The 27,751-nt window shown below is 37.1% G+C and overlaps 1 protein-coding gene across 2 annotated transcripts in view; it reads left to right on the top strand.

Moving 5' to 3' along the window:
- SPATA17 (spermatogenesis associated 17) overlaps positions 1-27,751 on the top strand; it is a 91,806-nt gene that overhangs the window by 58,657 nt on the left and 5,398 nt on the right. For both annotated transcript variants that reach the window (XM_081942687.1, XM_081942688.1), the window contains exons 8-9: positions 31-179; positions 11,772-11,904. In XM_081942687.1, the coding sequence (XP_081798813.1) occupies positions 31-179; positions 11,772-11,904 (282 nt within the window). The remainder of the gene's footprint in view (positions 1-30; positions 180-11,771; positions 11,905-27,751) is intronic.

Genomic DNA, 27,751 nt, shown 5'->3' with positions numbered 1-27,751 from the left:
AAAAATAAATATTTCTCTTGAAACTTTCAGGGACCCTTCCGTGATACTATTGATGTGCTGCAGCAAAAATTCAAACCCTTGGAACCATCTGTGCGGGTGGCACCTTCAAGTATTTCACTTCAACTTGCCCAAGAAAAACAAAAACAAGAAGAATGGCGAAACCGTATACAGGATGTAACGTATGTAACTTATCTTTTCTGTTTTATTTAACATACTGGTGCTTTAAACTTGTTCAGTTTATTTGGAATGGTTGGACTATTATTCTGTAGTAATCTAATTGATTGATTGATTGATTGATTGATTGATTGATTGATTGATTGATTGAATGTGACCCGTTCAACAAGCTCCAGATAGCTCACAATATAAATATATGAAATATCTTAGAAACCTCCAATTATGTGTATAAATTAAAACATACCAAGTAGTTGCTTCAGTTGACAAATTATTTCACAGCATTAACCATGATCAAATAAATTAAATATTCCTGAAAACAACAATTCCATCAAAGCTGAAATGCTTACCACCTTTCAGTATCAGCCCATAACCTCACTCAGTTTGTATATTCATTTGTATTATAAGAAGCATGCACATTAACAGGTGAATTTAAGAAAGTGTTTGTGGGAAACTGATCAGGATTGGAAATTGAGCAACTATTCATTAAAAAAATAATACTAAGCTAGGTTTCTTAATATAGGTCTTTATATAGTCATTGTTAGATGTTCATCTAAGCCTGTTTGTAACTTTAAAATCGCATTTATCTTCTGCTTAGACCCAATCATTATGTGCTGTAAACTGATAGCCTTATTCAGATAGGAACACCTCCCTCTGTTTCAACATTTCATGCTGCCACATATCATTTTAACATTCAGAATATCTTAAATTATTAAGTGAATTTCATCCCAGACATACTGCATAATGGACCTTTCAAAATAAGATGTTCAGAAAGACACTATTAACCCTTAGATACAAAAAATTCATTTCTAGCCTAACTGGAACTGTGCCTCATTCTTCCTTTAGGGTTGCATCTGAAGTATTAATTCTGTTTTTTATTTACCATAAGATTTTGCAGTAGCAAACGTTTCAAAGTTAGCACAGCCAAACCAACCATGTGGGTATGCAGCAGAACAACTTCAAGATGTTTAGTTGCCTCAGGTAAAAGAACAAATAATGCTTCACTCATCATAATATTTAGGGTCCAAGGAAATCCATACTATTTTTGCACTTGAGATATAATAATAAACAACTTAGTTTATCAACCCAAATAATAACTTGAACAATAAATTTCTTCATTTTTAAGGCATGATCAGTTACATGAAGCATCTGCCTTTTTAGTCATGGTAGGATTGGCCTGTTATGATAGTACTAATTACCACTTCCAGTTGATTGGAGAGCAGATATATCATTGGACTTACTTAGGAGCAGGGAAGGGATATGAAGTACAATAACCTGGATTTCATCCATCAATCTTCCAAAATAGATTATGTCAAAATACTGTGTAAGTATTTTACCTATATCAGTTTATGAGAACCATTTATCTAGCCATTCTTTGCCCATATTGTTTTTATGTAGTATATGATACTTCCAGATATGTATTGTCCTCTCTTAGACAAATTATTTGAGATTTTAGCTTTGTGTTTATGAATCTAAAAAGCAAAGGGAAGGTGTATTAAAAAAACACTGAATATTATGTTGAACCAATCTCACATATCAGGGTATTTTTGCAAATGATGTCTAGGTTTTCAGATGCTTTCTAACTTTAGCAATTTGAATATTTTGTGGACTACTACTGTACCCTGATAAATAGGGATTATCATATATTTCAGATAATGTTTTAACCATTCCACATTCTGTTTGTAACTCTTCCATTTACTTTAATTACTAACACAGTGTGTGACATTTATTAATCAGCAGAGCCCTTTTAAGTTACAATACTAAATCAGCTAACCCCATTAACACAGAATACCCCATACAAGCAGTAATAGGAATGGTAGTTACTGAGCAAATCGTATTATAAATGCTGGTGCTCCAGGGCACAGTTAAGCATGATTACCCTCTTTTGATCCAGTATTCCTCTGCCTCTTCTAGCTAATTTCCACTAGAAATTTACAAAGTAGTGCCTTCATTTTTCCACCTTAATTTTTCTAATGAAGTTCTGGTATTTTATAACACTGGGGATGCAGATAATAAGCCTCTCTATAATTGTCTGCAATTAAGAGGTCTCTGTTATTTTTGATTATATAGAACTAAGCTGCATTTTATCTGAAACTTTTGCTTCTTCTGTAAACTGGTATTACAATCAAACAGCCTCATGATGTTTAGTTGAATATCAGAAAATGAGAAGTATGCAATGTTAAAAACTGATAACTGGGCAATTTTCTGTCATTTTCTGACATTTTTAATCATTGGCAGATATAGTTTCTATTATAATGTAAGCTCATTGGTTTGAATTCTCTGAATTTAATTTTCTTCTTCATATGTATGAAAATCCTCCAAATATTTGACAATGACTGTCTTATCAATGCTTAATCTTTCCCAACCTCAGTATAAATATAAACATCTTCAACTCTAATAAGGCATCTTCACTCATCCTTATAGCCACATCTATGAGTGTTAAAAAAAGTATAGATAGGGATCTGAATGCTAAGCCTCTATTATGCTAATCTAGAATAATCAGTTTTTTACATACTGTATTGCAAAGCTGACTCCTAGTTAGATCATAAGTGTTGATTAAGTGAGCTCTACAACAGGGCTATCAAACGTGTGACCTGCAGGCTGGATGTGTCACGCGCTGGCCACGGCCACACCCAGTTTAGCAAAGGGGGAGAAAGTAGTGATGCATCACGTGACGTCGCAAATTTGACACCCTTGCTCTACATGGTAGTCCAGGCCAGGAAACTGGCTCCTCAGGAATGCTAGAATTATACTTTATTGATATCAGCTGCAGTAGAAGTATGGTTGAAAGTCTTCTGGTGTTTTTCTTATCCTCCCTAATGTAACCTCAGAATATAAGGGATGAGTCATCTGAAGTCTCTTCTTAATACTGTCTCCCTTCCCAGGACTTAAGGAATGTTTTGTGTCCATTGTGATTATGTAATAGATTCTGAATATTTCTTTCAAGAACATCTCCTTGGCTCTTTACAGATTAATATTATATTTATGCAGTTTATTCTTCTGATTTAAAATGAATTCATGAAATATATTTTGTTGGCTTGGACTTACTTTTCCAGCTTGCCAAGACTATTCTAAATCTGGCTGTTCTATCCTGTTGTGTGTTATTGCCAATTAATTTGATGACTTCCTCTACATACCATATTTTTCGCTCCATAAGATGCACTTGTTTTCCTTCCAAAGTGGGTGGAAATGTCTGTGCATCTTATGGAGCGAATATGGGCGACAGGCAGTAGCAGCAAATGGCAGCAGTGATCGCTGCCTGGAACAGCTGATAAGTGGTATTCCGGGAGGTCGATCCAACCACTGATCATCTGCTCAGAGGAAAAGTCTCCAGTGTTCCCTGGTGGATGCAGCAGACACAGAGGAGGCAGGCTGTTTGCTGTTTGCTGCAAGGATGCTAGCCAGATGAATACCAGATGGATGCTAGGTGGCAGAGGTAGATTTTTTTTATTGTTTTCCTCCTCTAAACCTAGATGTGTCTTATGATCAGGAGCGTCTTATGGAGCGAAAAATACGGTAAATGTCAGAAAATTAAATCAGGAATGTATGAAACTATTTATTATTGGTAGAATTTGTCTACTGACAAATTAATACTGAAATTATTGAAATTTCTTCAACCCTCCAAATTTCTCCTGGGTAATTTGAATGTAGAATATGATAGATATATCCAGATAGGAGAGACAAAATTAAAGCACCATCACACAAAATTAAAGCACCATCACACCATCTTTTTTATGTAATTATGTCATATATAATAATAAGCTAATAATAATAAGCTTTTATTTCTAGACCGCGCCCTTTCCTAAACAGGACTCGGGGCGGTGTACAGTCATTGTTAAAACCATAAAACATAGACATAGACATAGACGTAGACGTAGACGGAGGAGGTATGAAGATGGAAGTATGTAATGGTATTTGCCTTATGACATTACAGGGAGCACCTTGTCATTTTTGTGTCATCACAGAAGGCAGTAGACCCTGCAAGGTATTATTTCAGTGTTTTACCTGTCTCGGTAGCCTGAAGCAGATCTCCACAATGATATCAGTAATATTTCCTTCTCTTTTCACTTTTATCCAAATGTTCTCAACTAACTTACTACATGGAGATTTGTGGTTTTCATCAGATGTGTGCAACTTTTTACATAAAATGTTGCTTTGCTCACTTACAATTCAACATTGAGTACTTTATACATTATTTCAGAAAATCTGAGCACTTTACAGTGCAGTGCATGTGGCAAGCTCAGCAGCTATTATAGCATTGCAATATCCTTCACCTGAATACAGGTGAACTTTGGATTTACCAAACACAAATTCACTTCCTGTAAGAATTAAATTCGCATCCAGGACCATTAAATAGAACACATTGACTTTTTAAACTTATTTGAGGAGCAACTTTCTAGCAGCATAAAATCTTCTGTTTATTCAGATTTAACTTTATGTTGAAGTATGTAGGCCTCTGATTCAAAATCTAAACAGGGAAATCTGGTTCTATATAACTATTCCAAATCATTTAAATTCAGTGTTGCTCCCCATTGTTTTGTCAATTTCATGTTCAAACTTTAGTGATATATTCAAATTTTGTTGTATGTTTTAACATATTTATCATTCATTTGGATAATTAATTCTTTCATTTTCCAAAAATAACTTCTGTGTCTCTTGCTGATCTTGGCTATTCTCCATGTTTATTTTATTATAAAATGCTTCTTGGGAATATAAATTTAAATTAATTTCTAGTAGCAGTGTCCATAGTCCTACCGTAAAGTGCCTATTTCTAGAGTAAGTAAGTAACATTGTCACTGATGGTATCCAACAATCTGCTCCTTATCACAAAAAGCAAAACTTCTTCTGACTATTTAGACTACCTGAGTTCTATGCTTCCATAGGCAAATTCCTAAGTATTAGCCTTGTCATTTCAGTCGTCATCCAATCCCTAGAGACAGCCAATTTTCTTTAATGTCTGAACCAAAGAAAAATGTACTATTAAAATGCAATTCAGAAGTGATAAAAACTCTAAGTGGAGCAGCCGGCTTTCTGTACCACCTATGTATACTCAGGGACATTGGGGCCACATTAATTTTTTGTGTGCGATGTCCATCCCAAGTGCAAATTAGCCCTGGAAGTGCTATAATCCGTCTTATATGAGAGCCACCTGTCCCATGAGTATATACATGCTTCTGTAGCTTTGTATAATTTAAAGCTCTGCTTCTTCTGTGGTATTGTTTTGTTAATTTTCAAGAGCCCTTGGTTTAGAAGGCTTTATGGGCAATTTGACTGGCCAGATGCTAATAAAGACCAATTTGTTTCTCCACAAGGAAGGTTTATTGATGTAATTTACAGCTGATAAAATATTAATTTCTTTCAACAGAGAATTTTTACATAAAATTCAGTAAGTTTATTAAAATAAGATGCTACTTTAAAATAAGCAGGCTTTTTAATTGACATTACAAAAAGTAATACACAGCAAATATATTGCAATATTGTTAATGTTCAGAAAATATAACTGTCCTCAATTTCCCCTTTTTTCACACTTTTCTACATAACCTCTCAGAAAATGATCGTTTTCAATTTCTATACAGAAAGATTTTTAAAAACTCACCTGAGCTATTCCAATTCAGCAAAATTTAGAGATGCAATGTGGAAGATGCACTTCATGTGGTAACAACTCATAGTATATAATGTAGGAGTTAGATTTGTTCAGAAATGGTATATAAAACAGTTGTACTGAAACAGTTGCACCAAAGGAGAATGGCTTCTGTTCCGCTTTAAGTGTTGATGTTTAAAGTAAAAATTCAGTCATTTACATTTCAGCAATTATTTTTGTTTTATATCTGTCAAAGGTATAAAGTGCTGGTCTCATTGCATTATTCCATCATGGGGAGATGGAATATAGGGCCTTCTCTGCTTTGGCAGCCTAATCGTCAGATATTCTTCGTTCAGTGGTTCAAGATTTGCCTCATTTCAGCACTTACCGTATTTTTCAGAGTATAAGACGCAGCAAGGTTTTGAAGAGACAAATAAAAAAAAGCTTTTGCACTGTGCAAACATCCCAAAACCAGCCCTTTTTTTGCAAAAACGGGCGTTTTTTTCCCCCAAAAAAAGGCATGAATAGCCTTTAGGAGGCTTGTAGAGTTCTTCTGAGGGGCAAAAACAAGCAAAAAAAGGCCAATTTTTCATGAAAATGGCTGGTTTTCTGTCCAAACAAAGGACATGATAGCCTTTAGGAAGCTCATAGAGTGTTCCTAGGGGCTGGGGGGGGGCAAAATTGAGCAAAACATGGCCATTTTTTGCTGATTTTTGCCCCCCCCCCCCCCAGCCCTCAGGAGCTCTCTGAAAGCCTCGTAAAAGCAATGCATAGCTATTTTGGTGAAAGGGCGGGGTTTTGGGAGGCAAAAAAATCTGTATTCAGTGTATATGACGCACCCAGATTTTCTGCCTCTTTTTTGAGGGAAAAAGATGTGTCTTATACTCCAAAAAATACGGTAGTTAAGACTATCTATCCAAGCATGAAGATACTATCAGTTTTTGTTTATATTGTGTTTTATTTGTTCTTCAATCTGTCTATTCATTGTGCTTCATCATAAATAAATGATGTGAAGCAGGTTAAAAATATTTAAATAAATAAACATCAGAGATTATAGCGTAGCTCTTCCTCAGTAATTTCTGTGCTAAGTAACTGACTATGATATCCTTATCTAGAATAGTTTCCAAAGTTCTTCTCTACTGATTCTACTGCTTATAAAAGTTGCTGATTCTCTCTGCCTTACTGAGACCACTGTCAAAGTTCAAGTAATCCTTGACTTACAACAGTTCATTTAGGTTTAGGTTTATTGGACTTATATGCTGCCCTTCTCCCAAAGGACTCAGGGCAGCATACAACATAAAAACACATATTACAAAAGTTAAAAGAAAGATTAAATAGAATATCCAAAAAACCCAATAGACATTTACAATGAGATTTAGAAATTAAATTAAAATTAACAATTAAAATTAATAATGTATTTTATTCAGGCCAGCCAGCTTGCTGGAAAAGCCAACTTTTTAGGGCGCACCGGAAGGACCGGAGGTCGGGAATTATGCGAAACTCCAGGGGCAGCTCATTCCAAAGGGAAGGTGCTCCCACAGAGAAGGCTCTCCCCCTGGGGGTCGCCAGCCAACACTGCCTGGCCGACGGCACCCTGAGGAGGCCAACTCTGTGGGATTGTACTGGACGGTGGGAGGCTACCGGTGACAGTAGATAGTCTCACAAGTACCCTGGGCCTAAGCCATGGAGCGCTTTAAAGATAATAATTAACACCTTGAATCACACCCGGAAAACAATCAACAACCAGTGCAAGCCGCCTAAAAGGGGTGTAACATGGGAGCACCTAGGTACCCCCATGACAACCCGCGCGGCCGCATTCTGGACCAGCTGAAGCCTCCGGGTGCTCTTCAAGGTCAGCCCCATGTAGAGAGCATTGCAGTAGTCCAGGCGAGAAAGGACGAGGGCATGAGTGACTGTGCACAGAGCATCCCGATCCAGGAAGGGGCGCAACTGAGGTACCAGGCAAACCTGGTAAAAGCCCCCCCCTCTGGTCACGGCCGTCAGGTGTTCTTCTAAACTAGGCCGCGTATCCAGGAGGACTCCCAGATTGTGGGTCCTCTCTGAGGGGGCTAAAATTTCTCCCCTTATCATCAAAGATGGTACAAGATGCACAAATCGGGATGATGGGAATCACAGCCACTCAGTCTTGGAGGGATTGAGCTTGAGCCTGTTCGACCCCATCCAAATCCGCACAGCTCTAGGCATCGGGACGTCACGTCGAGGGCATTGTTTGTGTGGTTTGGGATAGAGATGAAAGGGGTATCATCAGGTACTGGAGAAGCTGACGTGCTACCGCGCTCTCAACAACCTTTGTTACAAAGCGAAGGTTGGAGACCGGACAATAGTTGGCTAAAGAGGCTGGGTCCAGGGAAGGCTTCGTAGGGGCCTCACTACCGCCTCATTCAAGGCGGTGGGAAAGAACCCCTCTCTCAATGAAACATTGGTAATTGCTTGGAGCCAGCCTCGTGTCACCTCCCGGGAAGCCAAAACTACCAAGAGGGACATGGATCCAGCACACAAGTGGCAGCACTGAGTCTCCCCATAATCCTGTCCATGCCCTCGGGAGTCACAGGGTCAAACTCATCCCAGATAGTTTCCACAAGATTCAACCCCATCGACTCGCCCAAATCTACCCAGTCAGAGTCCAAGTCTGTCCGAATCTGAGCGATTTTGTTCTGCAGATACTGAACAAATTCTTCAGCCCTACCCTGCAAGGGATCTTCCCTAGTTCCTTGGTTAAGTAAGGAGTGGGTCACCCTAAGCAGAGTGGCTGGGCAGTTATCTGTGGACGCAAAAAATGTTTTGCCGCTTTTATCGCCACTAAGTAGGATTTAAAATGAATTCTTACTAGTGTTTGGTCGGATTCGGACTGGCTGGCCCTCCAATCACTCTCTAGGTGTCTTTTCTGGCGCTTCATCTCCCGGAGCTCCTCGGTAAACCAGGCAGCTACCGAGGATCGGCACTGGGTCCAAGGCCCCAATGGCCGCCCTATCCCAGGTTTCCACTAGGGCTGTGATGGCGAACCTATGGCACCATTTGTCAGGGCACGCGAGGCGCGCGCTGGCCAGCTGAGTTCACCTTTTTAAAAGCCATTTTCGCCCTCCCCAGGCTCCAGAGGCTTTATAGGTGCCTGGGGAGGGTGAAAAGAGCCTCCCCCACCCTCCCAGAGGGACTCCGGAGGCTTCAGGGACCATCCGGAGGCTTCCCTGAAGCCTTCAGAACGCTTAAAACAACCCTCAGAGCAAACCGGAAGTGACTTCCGGTTTGCTCGGAGGGTCGTTTTAAGCGTTCCGAAGGCTTCAGGGACCCTCCGGAGGCTTCCCTGATGCCTTCGGAGCGCTTAAAACGACCCTCCGAACAAACCGGACGTCACTTCTGGTTTGCTCGGAGGGTGGTTTTAAGCATTCCGAAGGCTTCAGGGAAGCCTCCGGACGGTCCCTGAAGCCTCCGGAGGGCCTCCAGGGGGGCAGGGGAGGCTCTTTTCGCCCTCCCCAGGCTCCTATAAAGCCTCTGGCACCTGGGGAGGGCGAAAAAAGCATGTAAAAATGGGGGGGTCACGCATTGTGCGCGCATGCGCACTGGGGGGTCACGCGTTGCATTATGGGTGTGGCACGCACATGACCCCCCTGCGCTCCCCCCACTTGTGGCACGTGAGCCAAAAAAGGTTCGCCATCGCTGCTCTAGGGCTTTGGTCGAACTGTGAGCAAGGGATTCAGGAAAAGTCCCAAGCTCCATCAGGAACTTTCCAGGGTCCATCAGGTGCCTGGGGCGGAACCATCTAATCGGTTCCGCCTCTCTATGGCGAGGGGTGGCAGTATGGAAGTCAAGCCTAAGGAGGAAATGATCCGACCATGTGAAGGGTTGGATAGAAATATCCCCTAAATCTAGATCATTCATCCACTGTTGAGAGACGAAAATCAGGTCAAGCGTGTGTCCCGTTATGAGTGGGGAATTGTGGGGGATTGGGAGAATTGGGGGGATCAGGTCGAGCGTGTGTCCCGTTATGAGTGGGGAATTTAGTGACAGTTCACTTACAATAGCACTGAAAAAGTGACTTATGACCATTTTTCACACTTACGACCATTGCAGCATCCCCATGGTCACGTGATCAAATTTCGGACACTTGACAACTGACTCCTATTTAAAGCAGTGTCCTGGTATCATGTACCTTTTGCGATCTTCTAACAAGCATAGTCAATGGGAAAGCCAGATTCATATAACAACTGTGTTACTAATGTAACAATTGTATTGATTCACTTAACCGTGGCAAGAAAGGTTATAAAATGGGGCAAAATTCACTTAAATGTTTCACTTAACAACAGAAATTTTGGGCTTCATTGTGATTGTAAGTCGAGGACTACCTGTCGTTTGGAGAACCTGTCGTTTGGAGAACCGGTAAATACCACCTCTGACTGGCCCTGCCCTCATCTATTATCTACCTCCCGAGTCCCAGCTGATTGGGAGGGAATGGCAATTTTGCAGTATCCTTCCCCTGCCACGCCACCAAGCCACCCTCACAGAACCCGTAGTAAAAAAATTTGAATCCCACCATTGCTTCTCCTTTATTCCATTTCCATCATTATCTAATGCTCCCATTAATTTATGTTTGCTTTTCCTTTACTGTCTCTGTTTTCAAATCTCCACCCACCCCACCCCTTCAAATTTTTGTATCGGCTTAGAACAGCTTTTCACTTTCATGGCCTCCCCTCTTTTTCTGGCTGCTACTTTTCCCAACTCTAGTTTCTTGCATTTATTTTATTTTATTGCATACTTGCTTTTATTCTTCCCATTCTCCTTTCATCCATCCTCTGAACAAATATAGAATCATAATCTTCATTTTCAGTACTGTTAATAAAAACACATACAAATACCTACCAAGCTAACTAACTAAAAGTAGAGCCAATTCTAGATTAATCTCTGAGGGAAAGAAGTTTCATGACCTGGATGAAATCATGGACATGACCTCTTAAAGTGCCCGTGCATTTGTACAGATGGAGGTGATCCTTTAGGCATCTTGATCCCAAACTGTTTAGAGTCTAAAAGTAATTATTTATTGGAGCAATAAAGGAGTCATATAGTGAGCACTTTGGCAGCAAAATTTTGAAACAGCTGTAGTTTCTGAACATTTTGAAGGGCATCTCCATTCAAACATTATAAAAGTAAGAAGTAATGAAAGAATGTGTCACTATAGCCAAGAGACAAAAAACTTAGAAAACAAAATGAGATTAAATGAATGAATGACATACCGATAGTCCTTTCAGCAGTTCCAAGAAGTCCTACTTCATTTGCACTATACAGGTGACCCTGAGGGCACAAATAAACCTCCTAGTGGCCTCAACGACTCTCAGAAAGAGTGCTAATGGCCAGATGACTGCAACGAATATAAAACTTTCCATTCTCCATCATTCAGTCAGAACTCAAGAAGCCTCTTGGAAGAGAAGGAAAATCTCTTCAAGGAAAAACAAAGGAAGTCTTGTTGCTTTTTGAAAAAACACTTTTGGGACAACCAGGACCTGGATCACTGAGAATCACTATAGACCAGGGGTGTCCAAACTTGGGAACTTTAAGACTTGTGGACTTCAACTCCCAGAATTCCCCAGCCAGCCATGCTGGCTGGGGAATTCTGGAAGTTGAAGTCCACAAGTCTTAAAGTTCCCAAGTTTGGACACCCCTGCTATAGACATAAGGACAAATGCACTCCTTATACGGGAATACATATTCATTTTTCTCTTCTGAGGATTGACACTTGAGCATAATTTAATTCTTAACTTATGTGTATTATGTACTCTGCGATGAATGTTTATGATATTGTACTATAGTATAATAGTACTATTGCACCATTGTTTGCAAATGTACTACTACAACTGTTGGCTATATTAATAGAGCACTATAAAGCAACATTGATAATTGAGGCAGAAACAAGTTATTTTAAATTGCATTTTTCTTATTGTTAATGTACATGCTTTCTAATGAGTAAGGTAAGGTGAAAAATAATTATATATAACGTTTTACTTTTCAGGTTTATGCCATTTTCTTATAATGTGCCAGATGTATATATTCCATCCATTCAGAGAGCAAGCAAATATGGTCAGTCAAATTATGGACTCAAGTATTTCCGGGAAGAACACCCAGAAAAATGGATGACAAAGAAGGTGAGCTGTTTTGGATAACAAAGGATAAGATACAACTTCTTAAGGCTAGTCATAGCAAGGGAGTGTAGGGAGGAGTTGAAGGTAGAATTAGCCTTGCTTCCTGTGCTGAAATGATTATGTGTGTATTGAAAAGATTTTAAAAATAGATTTCACAGTAGAACTCCTTGACTCTTTTATCTCAGAGGTAGCAGAGGAATTCCCCAGATTTATGGTCCTGGGGACTTCAATCTGCCTTCCTGGGATTTGGGATTGGGTGGCTCAAGAATTCATGGTTCCCATGACAACCCTGGGCTTATCCCAGGCCCTCCACAGGACCGTGGTTACATACTTAATATCTTCCTCTTAGAACAGTGGAGATGTGATCTGGAAGTGGTGAAGGTTTTTTGACCCCTTTGTCACTCCCTGGTATCCATGAGATTCTCCGCCTAGAACAGCTGATTGGCGGTATTCCAGGAGGTCAATTCAACCATCAATCAGCTGTTCGGCAGTGAAGGCTCCAGCGTTCCCCGGCGGAGACAGCAGACACGGAGGAGGCAGGCTATTTGCTGCAAGGATGCTAGCCAGATGAATATCGGATGGATGCTGGGAGGCAGAGGCAGATTTTTTTTTCTTGTTTTCCTCCTCTAAAGCTAATGTGTGTCTTATAGTCCAGAGCATATTATAGTGCGAAAAATACGGTAAATATTCAATACTTATTTAATTTATTTTTTTAAATGTGCTGCCACTCTCACTGATACATCAGCTCTGGAGATCTTACAATCTGATAAAAATTTAAAAATATTACAAAACTAAAATTAAAGTTAGAAGAATTAAATAGAAAAGCTAAAAATTAAAATGAGGAGTGGTGCTTACTTGTGCTTACCCTGTAAGTGGTTCTTGCTAAAGTGGTAATAACTGCAGATTCTCTGTTTTCCCTCTTCAACGATTTTAAGGTTTAAATCTATGTAGCAAAGGATAAATTGGTAAAAAGCTATCAAGGGTAAATGTCTTCAACAAGAATTGTGACATGAACAAGCCATTGATACATTAAAATGTTTGCTTAACTTAAAGTGCATTGTTTAGGGAAAGTTTCTTGAATCAGACTGTTTTAGTGCTATATCTCCATATGTTTCAGTTATATGTCTTCATAAAATATCCAAATGATTTTGCAATCTTTTTTTTAAATAGAAAAATGTGCATTTATTTTGATGCAATTTTACATTTTTATATAATTTTTTTCTAATATAGAACATTTTAGTTTTAAATTTTACAAGTATACATACAAATTTTGGATGTGATTTTGAGCTGAGAGCTGCTTTTAAAAATTCAGAGACAAGCATAACATGAAGGAGGTTATATTCTAATCTGTATATTGGTTTAGGTTGAAAATCCCAAATGATTAATAATACATTTACAGGAAGTATAAAATTTTAGAAATGAAATGCACTAGGCATCAAAAATGTAATCAACCATGGTTTGTCCCTTGTGATGAGGTAATTAAGGGATAAGAACTATTAAGTAATCTTCCACTTGTCAAAATGTTTATAATTTCATATCCATCAAAATGAAATGATAGTCCACAATCTTTAATACAAAAAATGAAACTTCTACAAAGATTATAGACCAATAACTTGCTAATGGCAGCAACTGTAGAGATGTTCCTTCTCCCCAAAATAAAGAAGTGATGTTTAAGATCTTACTATTAGTAGTACTTTACGTCATATTCCTTGTTTTTCCTTATTTGCTCCTGTATATTTGTTTTCAGATAGGATTTTAATATATTACAAAGTATAAAAATAGCCAGTACTACAAACAATTAATTTAAAGAAGCTAAGCATATTGCACAGAACATAAAGTTGACCTTTACTGTCTGCAGCTTTTGAAATGAAGTGGGATGTGGAAGACATCATAGGCTTAATGTGGCACATCGCTGTCTGCAGAAACTTGGGTGGGACTGTGCCTGCCCGTCCATTGCACCCGATGATTGAATCTGCTGTCACCAGCATCCAGATAATAATGAACATTGAGCTTAACGACCGTTATTATGATTATCATAATTGATGTGCGAGTGTAGCGTGTGGGGATCATTACAGTTAAACTGTATGATATGTATGATAGAGAAACATGGCGTGATTATGGATAATTTTATTTTTACACATTGATTGGGATAAAATATGTTTTTAGCAGCCCATCTTATAATAATCGTAGAAAAAAATATCTGTGTGTACATGTGATCCAGGTTTGCTGCAAAATAGCCATTTTAAAAAAATCTGCATTACTAATATCGGTAATTAATTATATAATTAATGACAAATGCAATCCCTCTTCAGAATGCAGGTTATATTAATCATCTACAATGATAAAAATGTAACAATAGTTTAATTTAATCAAGTTTCAATGTGATATATGATTTGCAAAAAGTTACCAAAGAATAGGTTCTGAAATATCTTTTTGCATACAGTGAAATAGGTTCTGGATTTGGTCGTAGAATGAATACGTAAAAGTTACGGCATTCTAACTTTTTAAAACGCACTTCTCTTCATACAGCGTGATCTTCTCCTTTTCTCTCCATCTTTAATCCTGGTGATTGAGAGAATATCACTGATGACAAAGGATATGGCAAAGCAAACAATAACTGCACAGCTCAATCAGGTGGGGGGGGGGGAGGAAATTGCTGTCTCCAAAACAAGACCACAGTCCATTTGTACTACCATAATTAGATTCAGGTTCCCTAATCAGAAAGCTAAATACACACAAATATACAAGCCCCAACAGCATTTTTAGAAGGTTACTAATGGATCAAAAAAATAATAATTTGGAAGCTAGAATATAAAGTGGTGATTACAAGGATCTTAGCCATTCAGTGAAATTTGCATGAAAAAAGTAATTGTCAGCATTTTCTAACATTTGAAAAGGGTTTGTCAGCAACCATTTGAATATTTTATAAAACTTGATTTTCAGTGCTATAATTTCTCAGCAACAACATTCCATGCTCCAATAGTACTGTGGGATTTCAAAGAATAAGCAGATTCTAAAGAGAAATTATATAGTACTTATTATACCATCTAACCAGTAATCCAGTGTAATTTGTCTATTGTATGATAAATGTCTTGTGTTGCCTACCTTTAATAATAAAGCTAGCTAGTATAAAATAAAATCAGCATTCTGATATGTTAGCATACAAAAAGATCTCAGCTTTCCAAATGATTCTTCTTAACTGAGATGATTGAATTAAAAAATTTGATATCTAGTTTAAAATTCTGCTAATATCTTGACAAACAGCCAAACCCATTTTGGAGCTCTTATGGAGCATTTTGTGTAAAGTTTTTCTTATGTCTTTGCAAAGTTATCTAGATTTGTTCTATGGGTATCCTGGGCTGTCTCAATGCGTGCTAAATCCTGCTACACAGTTGAGGCCAGGAGAAAAGAAAACCCACAGCAATATGAAAACTCAAAATGCTAAAACTTTTGCTGCGCAAAGTGACATCCCTTTTTTTCACAGCAGAATATACAATTCATCTCTACTTTTACTAATATAAATACTTTCATATTTCTCTTTCATTTTGCTATTTGCCTAGCCAGCACATGGGAGCTTATCAGAGTTAAAGCTCCCTTTACATTTTTGACAATGATTGGTCAGCTACTGCTTTCTTCCCCAATAATTCTAGTTATATAAACTAACATCAGAAACATCTCACTTCATTTTACAGGAACTTCTCAACCATTCATTTAGCAACTATTTAAAGTTACTACACTGAAAAAAGTGTCCTCACATGATCCTTGCAGAATTCTGACAGTCATGTGATCAAAATTTGGGCACTTAGCAACTGACACATATTTGCAACAGTTGCAGTGTCTGGGGGTCATATGAGTACCATAGGCGATCTTCCCAGTCGACTTTCAATAAGCAAAGTCAACAGGGTAAGTCAGATTTGCTTAACAGTGTGATAGGAAAGATTATAAAGTCAGTTGCAATTCACTAAACAACCACCTTGCTTAGCAAAAGAAATTATGGCCCCGATAGTTGTAGATTGAAAATTACCTGTATCATTGTATTCATGCAGATAATGAAGTGGTTGTATTAGGATCAAGATCTTTTCATAGTCCATCTCTCCATATTGTATCCCAAAAGGAGAACCAGAGATACTTATAGATGAACTGGTACATGGTTGACCACTAACTTTGTAGTTCCTTGTTCTTAAGGCTTGTGTCACCTGCTATGTCTGTTGTTGTTTTTTGTGTCACCCTACCTGATGAAGGACTCTGGCAAACTTGAAAGCTAGCATACAGTGCTTATTTAGGATATTATATTTGGACCTTGTAAGACCTAAGAGTAGTGCTCAGCTATGAATCTGGACTATTTTTCTCTTTCTATTTTTGATGAAGTAGTTTGGTTCTAGTCTTATTTTCTATTCCAGAACAAAGACAGGAATAGCCCCAAACCCCAATTAGATATTAATGTTTAATTGACACATCCTAAGAGTTCGACAAATGATCTGTTAAACATGCACATAATATTTCTGTCAAGATTTTCTAACTTTCACAGAATGCAAATGAGCTAAGAAATCAGACCATTCACTGTTTGCATCTGTGCTGATGGAGCTCTGCTTATCGAGCAAGGGTTATATTAACATAAAGTTATTTACTTTTCTCTCTTTTCTACTTTTTCTACTTTTCTTTCTAAGAATACTGTATTGTCCATTACATCTTTTGTCATTTTACTCAGAGCAGGTCACTTGTGCTGACGTTTTCAAAAAGTTTCCTAAAGAAAGTTATGATGATAATGAGGTTGACTCTATGTGTGTGTGTAAATTAACAATGTCCTTTAATTTATACCTGCTCTATGTTCTGCTGATACAGTCTAGTTAGTGACAGCACTTAGGTCCTTGGAAAGGAGAGAACAAGTCAATCAAACAATACAAAACCATGCATATTAAAACCGACTTGGTGCCCTGATGTGAAGCTGCTTGACTGAGCAGTACAGTGTCAACCATGTCTTTCTTCTAATGCTAAAAGTAATGTACAGAGACAGAGTGACACTCCAAGTACAGCCTCCCATCAGCTGTAATTAATCTTTCAGTTAACAGAAGGACTAGAAAGCCTTTCATCAGCCACTTCTGAAGTCGAAGAGACCCTGCTTTTTGATGTTTGTATTCTGAGTAAAATTGTCCCCACCAGTTCTAACAAATTGAAACACCAGGCTAATTATGGCAGCTAATGAAGTGTGGGGAATGGTCGCAGCTTGTCTTGAAACTGTTCCTTCAGCTCAGATTAGAGTTTCATCAATCACTTTTTTAAACTGATCTAGAATTGCTTCTGCCCGGTGCTTGGCACTTTTAAAGCTGTTTCTGTAATTGGTTTTTCCCCAAAGCTTAGGCTGTTTTTTGAAATATTATCTTTTTTAGGATAAAATACTCAAACGTATGTGTGTAGGTCAGCATGGGTGCATGTTATATATATCACTTCCATCAGCTGATCACTTGGTAGAGAACTAATAAAAATAACTCTTGATATACTGCTTTTAATCCACCTCACAATAGCAATAGAACATATTCACATATATGCACATGAATGGTTATTCTTGGGCTTCAGTGCATTCTGGCATAACCACATGAGACACAAGGCAAAGGAGAGATAGCCTAAGTATAAGCAGAGGTTTTAGATTAAATGAGAATGACATTTCCACTTCATTTTTTTCACAGGATCAAGTTACTTACCAACTAAAATTTGAACAAATGCTATATGTTAAAATATAAATATAGATTTCATTTAAAAAATGAAATGTTAATTTGTTACATTTGTATTGTAGCATAAATTACAAATTGTAATTTGTAGTACATTACAAGCATTTATAGGCTTAAAAATTAACATTCTGTTTCAGAAAGGTTTACATTTTCTAGAAGTGCTGATGTTTAAAATCTGAAAAATGAATGCAATTAAAGGCAATTATGGGTTTTATTCTCTGCATTGATTTAGTTTTTACAGTTAAATGACACTTACAGATAGCTTTCCATTTTCTTCAAGTAGATCTAAAAATCTGGAGCAATAAAATTAATAACGATCAGTAATTTAGAAATTCACACCTTATCACATTTCATGAGGAGGCATATTTCAAAGTAACTGTAAGTGTGCTCTTAACAATGATGGGACTTTTGATAAAATAGGAATCCAGTGCCAACAAAGTTATATGAAAGATTCTGTTTTCAAAAGTCCAGAGGTTCCCAAAGAAAAACTCCATCTGATAAGTTATGCCAAAAATAAAGAAGCCATGTTGACATCTTATCAAGAAGGATACAATGTCACCATGTGAGACACACACAAGGAATGGAATGCCCAGCATTGCATCCCATAAAATGCCTAATTCCACAGTTTCTTTAGGGAAAGAAAAAAAAGAGAGAATATATATATATATAGTGAGTCTAAAGCAGGGCTCCTCAACTTCCAGGCCAGGACATGGCCTGTTCAGAACTGTGACGGGGAAGTGGCAGGTGGGTGAGTGTGTGCATGGGTGCTAAGCTCTATTTGTGCGAGTGGTGGAAACAACAGTAGAAACACAAGCCCACTGCTTGTGCAAATGGAGCTGTGTACATGTTTGCGCAGAACAATTCCCTCTCCCCCACCAATCTGTAAGACCAGAAAGTTTGCAGAATGCTGATCTAAAGGTGCCCCTTGCTTGTTTTTCTTTCCACACAATAATAAGAGATAACCTGGAGATTAAAGACAACAAAATACTAAACAAAGAAATGTAGCTACAGAAGTATACTTGTGATCAGGAATATCTGATGAATTCACAGACAGCTTGCCTGTTTTATGAAAGAAACCATTAAAAGATTTGTTTCAGGATTGCAAGACATCTTTTCTTTTGAAAGTATTTCAAACCAATGCTTCAGACTGTGAACTACCTTGTATAAACAATGGGATTTTTTTCACTTTTATCTATTATTAAGACCTACAAAGATTTAGTGAGGGAGAAGGAAATCGAGTTATTATTTAAAAAGCCTCTAATATATGAGGAGATTTAATTGCTAATAAATAATAATTATTTTATTTTTCGTATTTCTGAACTCCATCTTTCTCAAAGAGGGACTCTGGGCAGTACTATAAAATAACAGAATTTAAAAACAGTACCATATATAAAAAATAAATTGTTAGAACTAAAATTTCAAAATTAAAATTATTTAGAAGGAGGCAATAATAATTAAGCCCTGTTAAAGATTAATTTAAAAGGCAATGGGTGGGCTCTTAGTGCACTGACCAGCCTCACAGCTGCATGCTCCTTTGGACTCCCCACACAACGCCTTATCCTCGGGGGAGAATATTCAACAGGGTAGGGGTAGCAGCAGAGAAGGCTCTCTTTCTAGCCCCCACCAGTGGGAGCTCTTTAACTAATATGGTGTTTGCAACATAGCACCCCTGCCTGACCAGGTGAGTTGGCCAATGTAATGGGACAAAGCCAGCTCCCTATATAGCCTGGCACTATGCCATGTAGTCCTTTATACATCACAACCAACACCCTGAATTGGTCCCAAAAGCAAACTGGATCCAGTGCCGTTTGTGGAGCAGAGATGATACATGTGCTGTTCTTTGGGCACCCAGTACAGCTCATGTGTGGCTGCATTCTGCACCAGCTGAAGCTTCCGGATACTTTTCAAGTGTAGCCCCATGTCAAGCACATTGCAATAGTCCAAACGGGGGGTGAGTAGAGCAATGAGTGACTAAATAGCGAGCATCCTTATCCAGGAAAGGGCATAACTGGCAGACAACTGGATTTGAGCAAATCCCCCCCTAGCCATGGCTGCAACCTGCTCTTCAGGAAGGAGCCGTGTGTTCAAGAGGACCCCCAGATTACACACTGTCTGATGCAATCCATCTAAGACAATAATAATAATAATAATAATAATAATAATAATAATAATAATAATAATAATAATAATAATAATAATAATAATAATAATAATAATAATAATAATAATAATGATAAACTCTTAGATACAGCAGGGTCCATCCACAACCATTCCATGTTACCAAGTTCAGCTGAAATATCTTGTTTTCCCTCCCAGCCCCCACAGGATCCAGGCATTGCAAAATAATGTTCACAACATCAATCTCTTCACTTGGGATGGAGATATATAACTGGGTATCATCAGGTTACTGATGATAGATGAGCTCACCAGTGTCATGTGGATATTAAAAAGGAGTGGATAGTTTGCACCCCATAAAGCAGGGGCTGTGAACTGGGCCAATTTGGATCATCTTCAGAGAAAGCAGGTGAACCAGCACAAAACAATGCTGAATAGCGTGTGTGTATTTGGGGGTAGATGGGGAAAGAGAACGCCTCACTCATATATATTATCTCAAGAGATAGAAAGAAAATGTAAGAATAAAATTTTGGAGATTACTATTTCTTTTCTATGCTATCACATAATCTTTTAACATATCTTATGTATAAACAGTAATAATAGGGATAATCCCCATTTCATGTCAACTTACTGTTTTAACAAGAGTACCTATTATACAGTGGCAAATGTTACATTTGATAAATACCATTTATTTAAACATGTAGGGAAAATTAGCTGTTATCCCCTATTTAGAAAAAAATAATTTTGGAAATTATCATGTAAGACTTAGACCGTTTCAGTTACAACAGTCAATAAGTTTAAAATGCCAGTCCAACAATTTCATCTGTACTTTTGTTTTTTAGCTTTGATTCAGTAAAGTTCAAGGGTATCCAAGTATGAAATAGCTTGTGAGGAAATTCACATCACTGTCTTAATTTAATTTAGTTGTAATGAAGAGTGCATTCGTTCCAAAAATAGAATATTATCTCTGGAAATTTGGGTTGAAATATAGATATTAAGCATATTTAGGAAGTGTCAGGACAAAATAATAGCCCATGGTATTATATATACTGTATATAAAGGAAAAATAAACTTACTATTTTGCAATTTATGGGTACTTCTTTATTGAAATATATTATCTTACTCACCCTTACAGATCCAGAAATACAATAAACGTATAAGCATATATGATGCCATATTATAATACCTCACCTAAACACAATTCAGTCAGACTAAAATTAACCTTTTTTTTTTTAGTCTTTCATGTTTACCATTTTTAATTTTTTTCCTTAGCCAATAAACTATAGTTTAATGAATCATGAAGTGCAAATTAGACCACATGACTTTAGTGTAGCAGAATTCAATTTCCTAAGAGGCTTAACATTTACGTAAAGAGGGGTAAAACAGCTGTTTCTAATATTGCAGATGTGAAGGCGCACTTGAAAATAGGCAACTAAATTCCAAGAAAGCTCAGGATCAAAATGGGAACCATGACTCTATTTATAAGTGGCTAGGAAATAAGTGCATTATTACTTTGTTTTTCTCCACAGTCTGGAAGAGCACAAGTACTTTGGAATAGCAAAAAATGTAAATCATGTCGAATAAAATCAGCTTAATTATTGCAGTTCCAAAGGTGCTTTTTCAAGAGGCAACTGGACTGTCTTGGTTTTTTTTAAAGACATTTTGCTTCTCATCCAAGAAGCTTCAATTCATTTTTCACAAAGTCAAACCCATAATTCATTTTATTTAATTTGAATCATTCTTTCAATTGTAAGTATGTAAACCAATGCCAGATACATCCTTCTTATTCTAACTCTTCTTTGGGTGTGAGAATAGCTTCACCAAAAATAAAAATATATTATTTGATTATAAGTCTACCAGTTTGTCTTCATCGCCATTTCCTTTCTTTAAAAAGCTTCCTGGGGTGACACCCCCCCCCCCAGGAGAGACATCTTCATAAAAAATGTTTTTTGTTGTCTTGATGCTTATGCTCAGAAAGTCAGCTAGAATAGGTAAGGAAATTTTTTCTTAGACAAGAGATTTTGCCAACAACAGCAATGTTTTTTCATGGTACCTCTGTATAAATTCTTGGACCTAGTGAAAATATATAAGGATTGTCATGAAAATATCTAATTTCAACAGAATTTAGCTGTAATGATGATACATGGAGAAGGGGTTAAATTATATAACTTTCTTAATTTTTTGAAAAAAATAAAAAGTAAGAAACAACAGAAAAATAATAGTCAATAGATAATAGAAGACAAAATAAAGAAAAGTAGCAGATAGCTATAGCAAACACACACACACACACACACACACACACACACACACACAAATATCAATTCACCCATCTTTCACAAGCAGGTGTAAACAAAACTTAAGTCCAACTCTTGCTCTGCAATTACAAAATAGCATCTATTTTTAATAATTTATAAATATTACTAGCCGTGATTTCATATTTTTTTCTGTTTCATGCGAAAAGTCCAAAAGTGTCATCCAATTGGTATTAAATTTAGCCAATGCCCTTTCTCTAATTAGAGCCATTGGTTTTGTCATCCCATCAGCTTTACAAACCATTAATAGGTATTGTTGGATCCTTCCAAGGTTGAGTCTATAGTAGTCTTGTTGGCATTATAATATACTGTATAAGAAAAAATAAATTGCAACCCCTTTGTCTACATGTTTCCCAATGCCACATTTATATATTATAGCCAATATCACGCAATCATTAATTTGTTCATTTTCTATTTCCGCCCGCAATGAACATTTGTATATTTTAGAAATGTTGTTCCTCATTAATACATAACTCAATTTCAAGTGTAATTTTATCATATGGGCAGCCATACATATTTTTATCAAGATTAAATCTTTCTGAGTATGTGAAAGTATGTGTATGTGGAAAAAAAATAGACATGTATATCCTTCTGACACCAAATCTTCTCTTGATTTTATTTTAAATGCACCTTGGGTATATTTTAACAATTCACAAGAAGAGATTAAGTTAGTTGCTCATATAATAAAGATTAGATTAAAAAAACTGTTTAGTTATGATCTCATAATTCCATGACTGCTTTGAATCTTGCATGAGTTATTATGACTTTATGAAAAACTAGCAGCTCACTTTTTTCCTAATAACAGTTCTTTTACCATGCACTATTCTGTTTCCCTTCCAACTCAACTGAACTTCAATATCATCCTGAGATGTATACACACACACACTACACATATTTCTTGATTACTACAATATCAAAGGTGACTTTCTGCAAAACTAAAAATGAGGCATCATTTGATATTTAACCTCTGACCATCAATTAAAATTGAAATAAAACACTGAGAGAAGTATGTTATCTTCTAGTTTTTAAGAGGCTTGGTCAATGTTTACGTCATAATTAAATTCTGTTGCAAAAAGTATACCAAAATTAATATATTTTTGTCTTTGAAAAATAAAAAATATTAACGTTTCTGAAGACTTCCCACTGTGAGAATAATTCCCTCATATTTGTAAATGTTCTCATACCCTCGTTGTCATTAGCTAAAGTATGAACCAGAATACTAATCATATAACATAAGCATGCAGAAGAATATTTTTTTTGTGTGATGACTAGTTTTTCTATTTTAGAAATTAATAACAGGTTGATTCAAGTCTACTTATGAAATCATTAAATAAGTTGAAAATTGACTTCCATTTCTGTCAGTTAGTCTCGTTAAACTGGAGACATCATCTTTGTTGTTAGCTAACTTTCATTTGGAGGAGATAAATAGCCAGTGAGTTAGATGTGTTGCTTTTAGAATCACTCCACCAGCTCATTGAAAAATACTATATATATACATACATACATACATACATACAGTGGGGCAAAAAAGTATTTAGTCAGCGACCAATTGTGCAAGTTCTCCCACTTAAAAAGATGAGAGAGGCCTGTAATTGGCATCATAGGTAGACCTCAACCATGAGAGACAAAATGTAAAAAAAACCCCAAACTATCACATTGGCTGATTTGGAAATAATTTATTTGTAAATTATGGTGGAAAATAAGTATTTGGTCAATATCAAAAGTTCATCTCAATATTTTGTTATATATCCTTTGTTGGCAATGACAGAAGTCAAACGTTTTCTGTAAGTCTTCACAAGGTTGGCACACACTGTTGCTGGTATGTTGGCCCATTCCTCCATGCAGATCTCTTCTAGAGCAGTGATGTTTTGGGGCTGTCGCTGGGCAACACGGACTTTCAACTCCCTCCAAAGGTTTTCTATGGGGTTGAGATCTGGAGACTGGCTAGGCCACTCCAGGACCTTGAAATGCTTCTTACGAAGCCACTCCTTCGTTGCCCAGGCGGTATGTTTGGAATCATTGTCATGTTGAAAGACCCAGCCACGTTTCATCTTCAATGCCCTTGCTGATGGAAGGAGGTTTGCACTCAAAATCTCATGATACATGGCCCCATTCATTCTGTCCTGTACACGGATCAGTCGTCCTGGTCCCTTTGCAGAGAAACAGCCCCAAAGCATGATGTTGCCACTCCCATGCTTCACAGTAGGTATGGTGTTCTTTGGATGCAACTCAGCATTCTCTCTCCTCCAAACACGACGAGTTGTGTTTCTACCAAACAGTTCTATTTTAGTTTCATCTGATCATATGACATTCTCCCAATCCTCTTCTGGATCATCCAAATGCTCTCTAGCAAACTTCAGATGGGCCTGGACATAGACTGGCTTAAGCAGGGGGACACGTCTGGCACTGCAGGATCTGAGTCCCTGGCGGCGTAGTGTGTTACTGATGGTAGCCTTTGTTACATTGGTCCCAGCTCTCTGCAGGTCATTCACTAGGTCCCCCCGTGTGATCCTGGGATTTTTGCTCACCGTTCTTGGGATCATTTTGACCCCACGGGGTGAGATCTTGCGTGGAGCCCCAGATCGAGGGAGATTATCAGTGGTCTTGTATGTCTTCCATTTTCTAATTATTGCTCCCACAGTTGATTTGTTCACACCAAGCTGCTTGCCTATTGCAGATTCAGTCTTCCCAGCCTGGTGCAGGTCTACAATTTTGTTTCTGGTGTCCTTTGACAGCTCTTTGGTCTTTACCATAGTGGAGTTTGGAGTGTGACTGTTTGAGGTTGTAGACAGGTGTCTTTTATACTGATAACAAGTTCAAACAGTTGCCATTGATACAGGTAATGAGTGCAGGACAGAGGAGCCTCCTAAAGAAGAAGGTACAGGTCTGTGAGAGCCAGAAATCTTGCTTGTTTGTAGGTGACCAAATACTTATTTTCCACCATAATTTACAAATAAATTCTTTCCAAATCAGCCAATGTGATTGTTTGGTCTTTTTTTTATATTTTGTCTCATATAGTTGAGGTCTACCTATGATGCCAATTACAGGCCTCTCTCATCTTTTTAAGTGGGAGAACTTGCACAATTAGTAGTTGCATATATAACACCACCCACCATCCAGGCCGTTACAATACAAAAAAACAAGGAACACACAGCCAGCACCAATCAGCACCAATCTACCAATCATGATACAACCATACAACCAATCATTCCACCTACTGAACCAAAGCCAGCACTCCATCCCCTCCCACCAAAAATACAGAAAGACGGCAGCTCCGGTCACACTTTAAGCCAAAGACCACAGCCTGAAGATGGCGAGTGCGATCTCGCTGAAACGTTGCAAAGACAATCTCAATCTTACATGGGAAAAGACCCGAATACAACAAAACCAGCTACAAATTATATATATATATATATATATATATATATGTATGTATGTATGTATGTATGTATGTATGTATGTATGTATGTATGTATATATATATATATATATATATATATATATATATATATATATAAAACACAAATACATGTATGTATGTATGTATGTATGTAAGTATGTATGTATGTATGTATGTATGTATTTGTTTTACAACCCCTGGTATGCCCAAATATGCATACAGCCCAGGTTCAAATCCCAGTAAGGGTATGGCTAGCTGATGAGAGCTAAATAGCTTGAAATAGATCTATACTAGTCTCCCTTTATTTATTTATCAGCACAAATACAACACACACCCACAGACGGACAGACAGACAGACAGACAGATAGATAGATAGATAGATAGATAGATAGATAGATAGATAGATAGATAGATAGATACACACATACATACATACATACACACACACACACACACACTACAGTAGTGTAGAACATTTACTCCTAATAAACTAAGTTACATCACAGATTATATAGCCTCTAGTAGTCCACCAATTTTCTTCAGATGCTACAACAAAGGTTTGTGAAGTGCCCCTTTTTAAAAGTTTGTAAAACTCTAATTATGAGTCATTAATTTTTAAAAATGTTTATTCATAGCAAAATCTACAACTGACAGAACTTTTTGGAAAGATAATGCCTAACATTCTGGTTGATTATTTTAATCAGATTATAAATAAGAATCAGATTCCTTTAGCCCTGAGAAGTAATTGCTGGTTGTGGTTAATATCCCACCTCATCTCTCTGTTTCTGAGCACTGCTGCTTAAGGTGTCTAGATGTGCAAGTAGGGATTGAAAATTATAGTATAGGACCCTTTCATTAGCTGAAATATTTTAAATTTGTTTCACTGAAACCAGTATTGGTGTCAATGTACTTTGTGTGAAAAGTGCAATAGCAGCATTAGTATTTGACAGCCCTTGTTGAAATAAGTGAAATTAATGGAGCTCTTTTCATATACGACAAGGCCATGGTACCCCTTTCATGCTGCTTACAGACAGAGAAAAGTCAATACTTTTTTATTACTTGACGCTGACCTACATTCTGCACTACAAGTGCCAGGACCACTAATTGGTTTCAGTTTTGAGGAAAGTTTGCCCCAAAGAAACATTGGAGCAGATAAATCAATCTTTTTTAGGGTAGCTTAGTGGCTTTGAGCACTTTAAATGACATATGTGTTGTATTGACAAAAGGGCCTGTTATACTTATTTTGTTATGTCAAAAGCCCTAGTCCTACATGGAAGTGTTAACCAGTATTAATTTGATTAACGGGAAGCCCCAATTTATTGGATTAATGTTTTATTTTAATAATAGATTCCCACGTTTTTTCCTTTATTTGTCTTACCCCTCCTCCGCACCTCTTTTGTTTTTCCTGTTAAATAGCACTGCATGGTCATTAAAAGTTTGTGAAGTATCTTGCAGCTGGTAGCTTCTCAGTTCAAAGCTCTTATTTTGCTATTACAGTCATTAGGATTTCAGGAAACACTTGGATGAGAACCCCTAGAGTTAAATGGAGGGGGCCATATTTTTTGCCATTGATTTTGTAGCAGAACTTCCCACTGAGTACTCGTAAAATATCTTTGCTATTAAGTACTTTTTTCCAAATAAAATGTAAGTACAATTGCACTGGACAACATCTGAAAACAAAACATACCTTTTTTTTTATTTACATAGAAACATATGATTGGTACCCAATGAAATAATCATTTCAGATAGTGCATAGACCCTAATTTAGTTGTAGGTGTGAGAGTGAAAATTACAGAATTCGTTTATAAATCTTAAATGGATAAGTTTAAGATTGTGGATTTTGTTTGTGAACAAAGTGAGAAGAGATTTTTTTTTCTTCCAAAAGATAATTCTGAAACAAGTGATTTAGGTCATTTGGACTAAGATGCCTTATCCTCTAATTCAATGCTATTTTGCTGGATAGCAAGAAACAACAAAAAGCAAAGCTTCTTTCTTATAAACAGGGCTTTACTCTGCTGATATCAGGACAAAATCTTACCTAGTATATATAACTTTGAAAAGCTGTTATTACATTGCAGACCTTAATTTAGTATATTTTTCCAAATATATGCAATAATAATTAATTAAAATAATTAATTAAAATAATTTTAAAAAAGCAACTCCTCACTACAAGCTGTTTTCTGTCTTTCTTTTTCTTTAGTCTTTTAAAAAAAACAGCATTCACATTCTGAATTTATTTAAAAGTATATATGCCACACTCTCATTTGTGGGTCTAAACGTCATATAAACAAACATAT

This window comes from Natrix helvetica (genome assembly GCF_964273705.1).
Source record: "Natrix helvetica genome assembly, chromosome: 2".
Lineage (NCBI taxonomy): Eukaryota > Metazoa > Chordata > Lepidosauria > Squamata > Natricidae > Natrix > Natrix helvetica.
The sequence above is the reverse complement of the archived record's forward strand: the minus strand, read 5'-3'. Positions and strand labels throughout refer to the sequence as shown.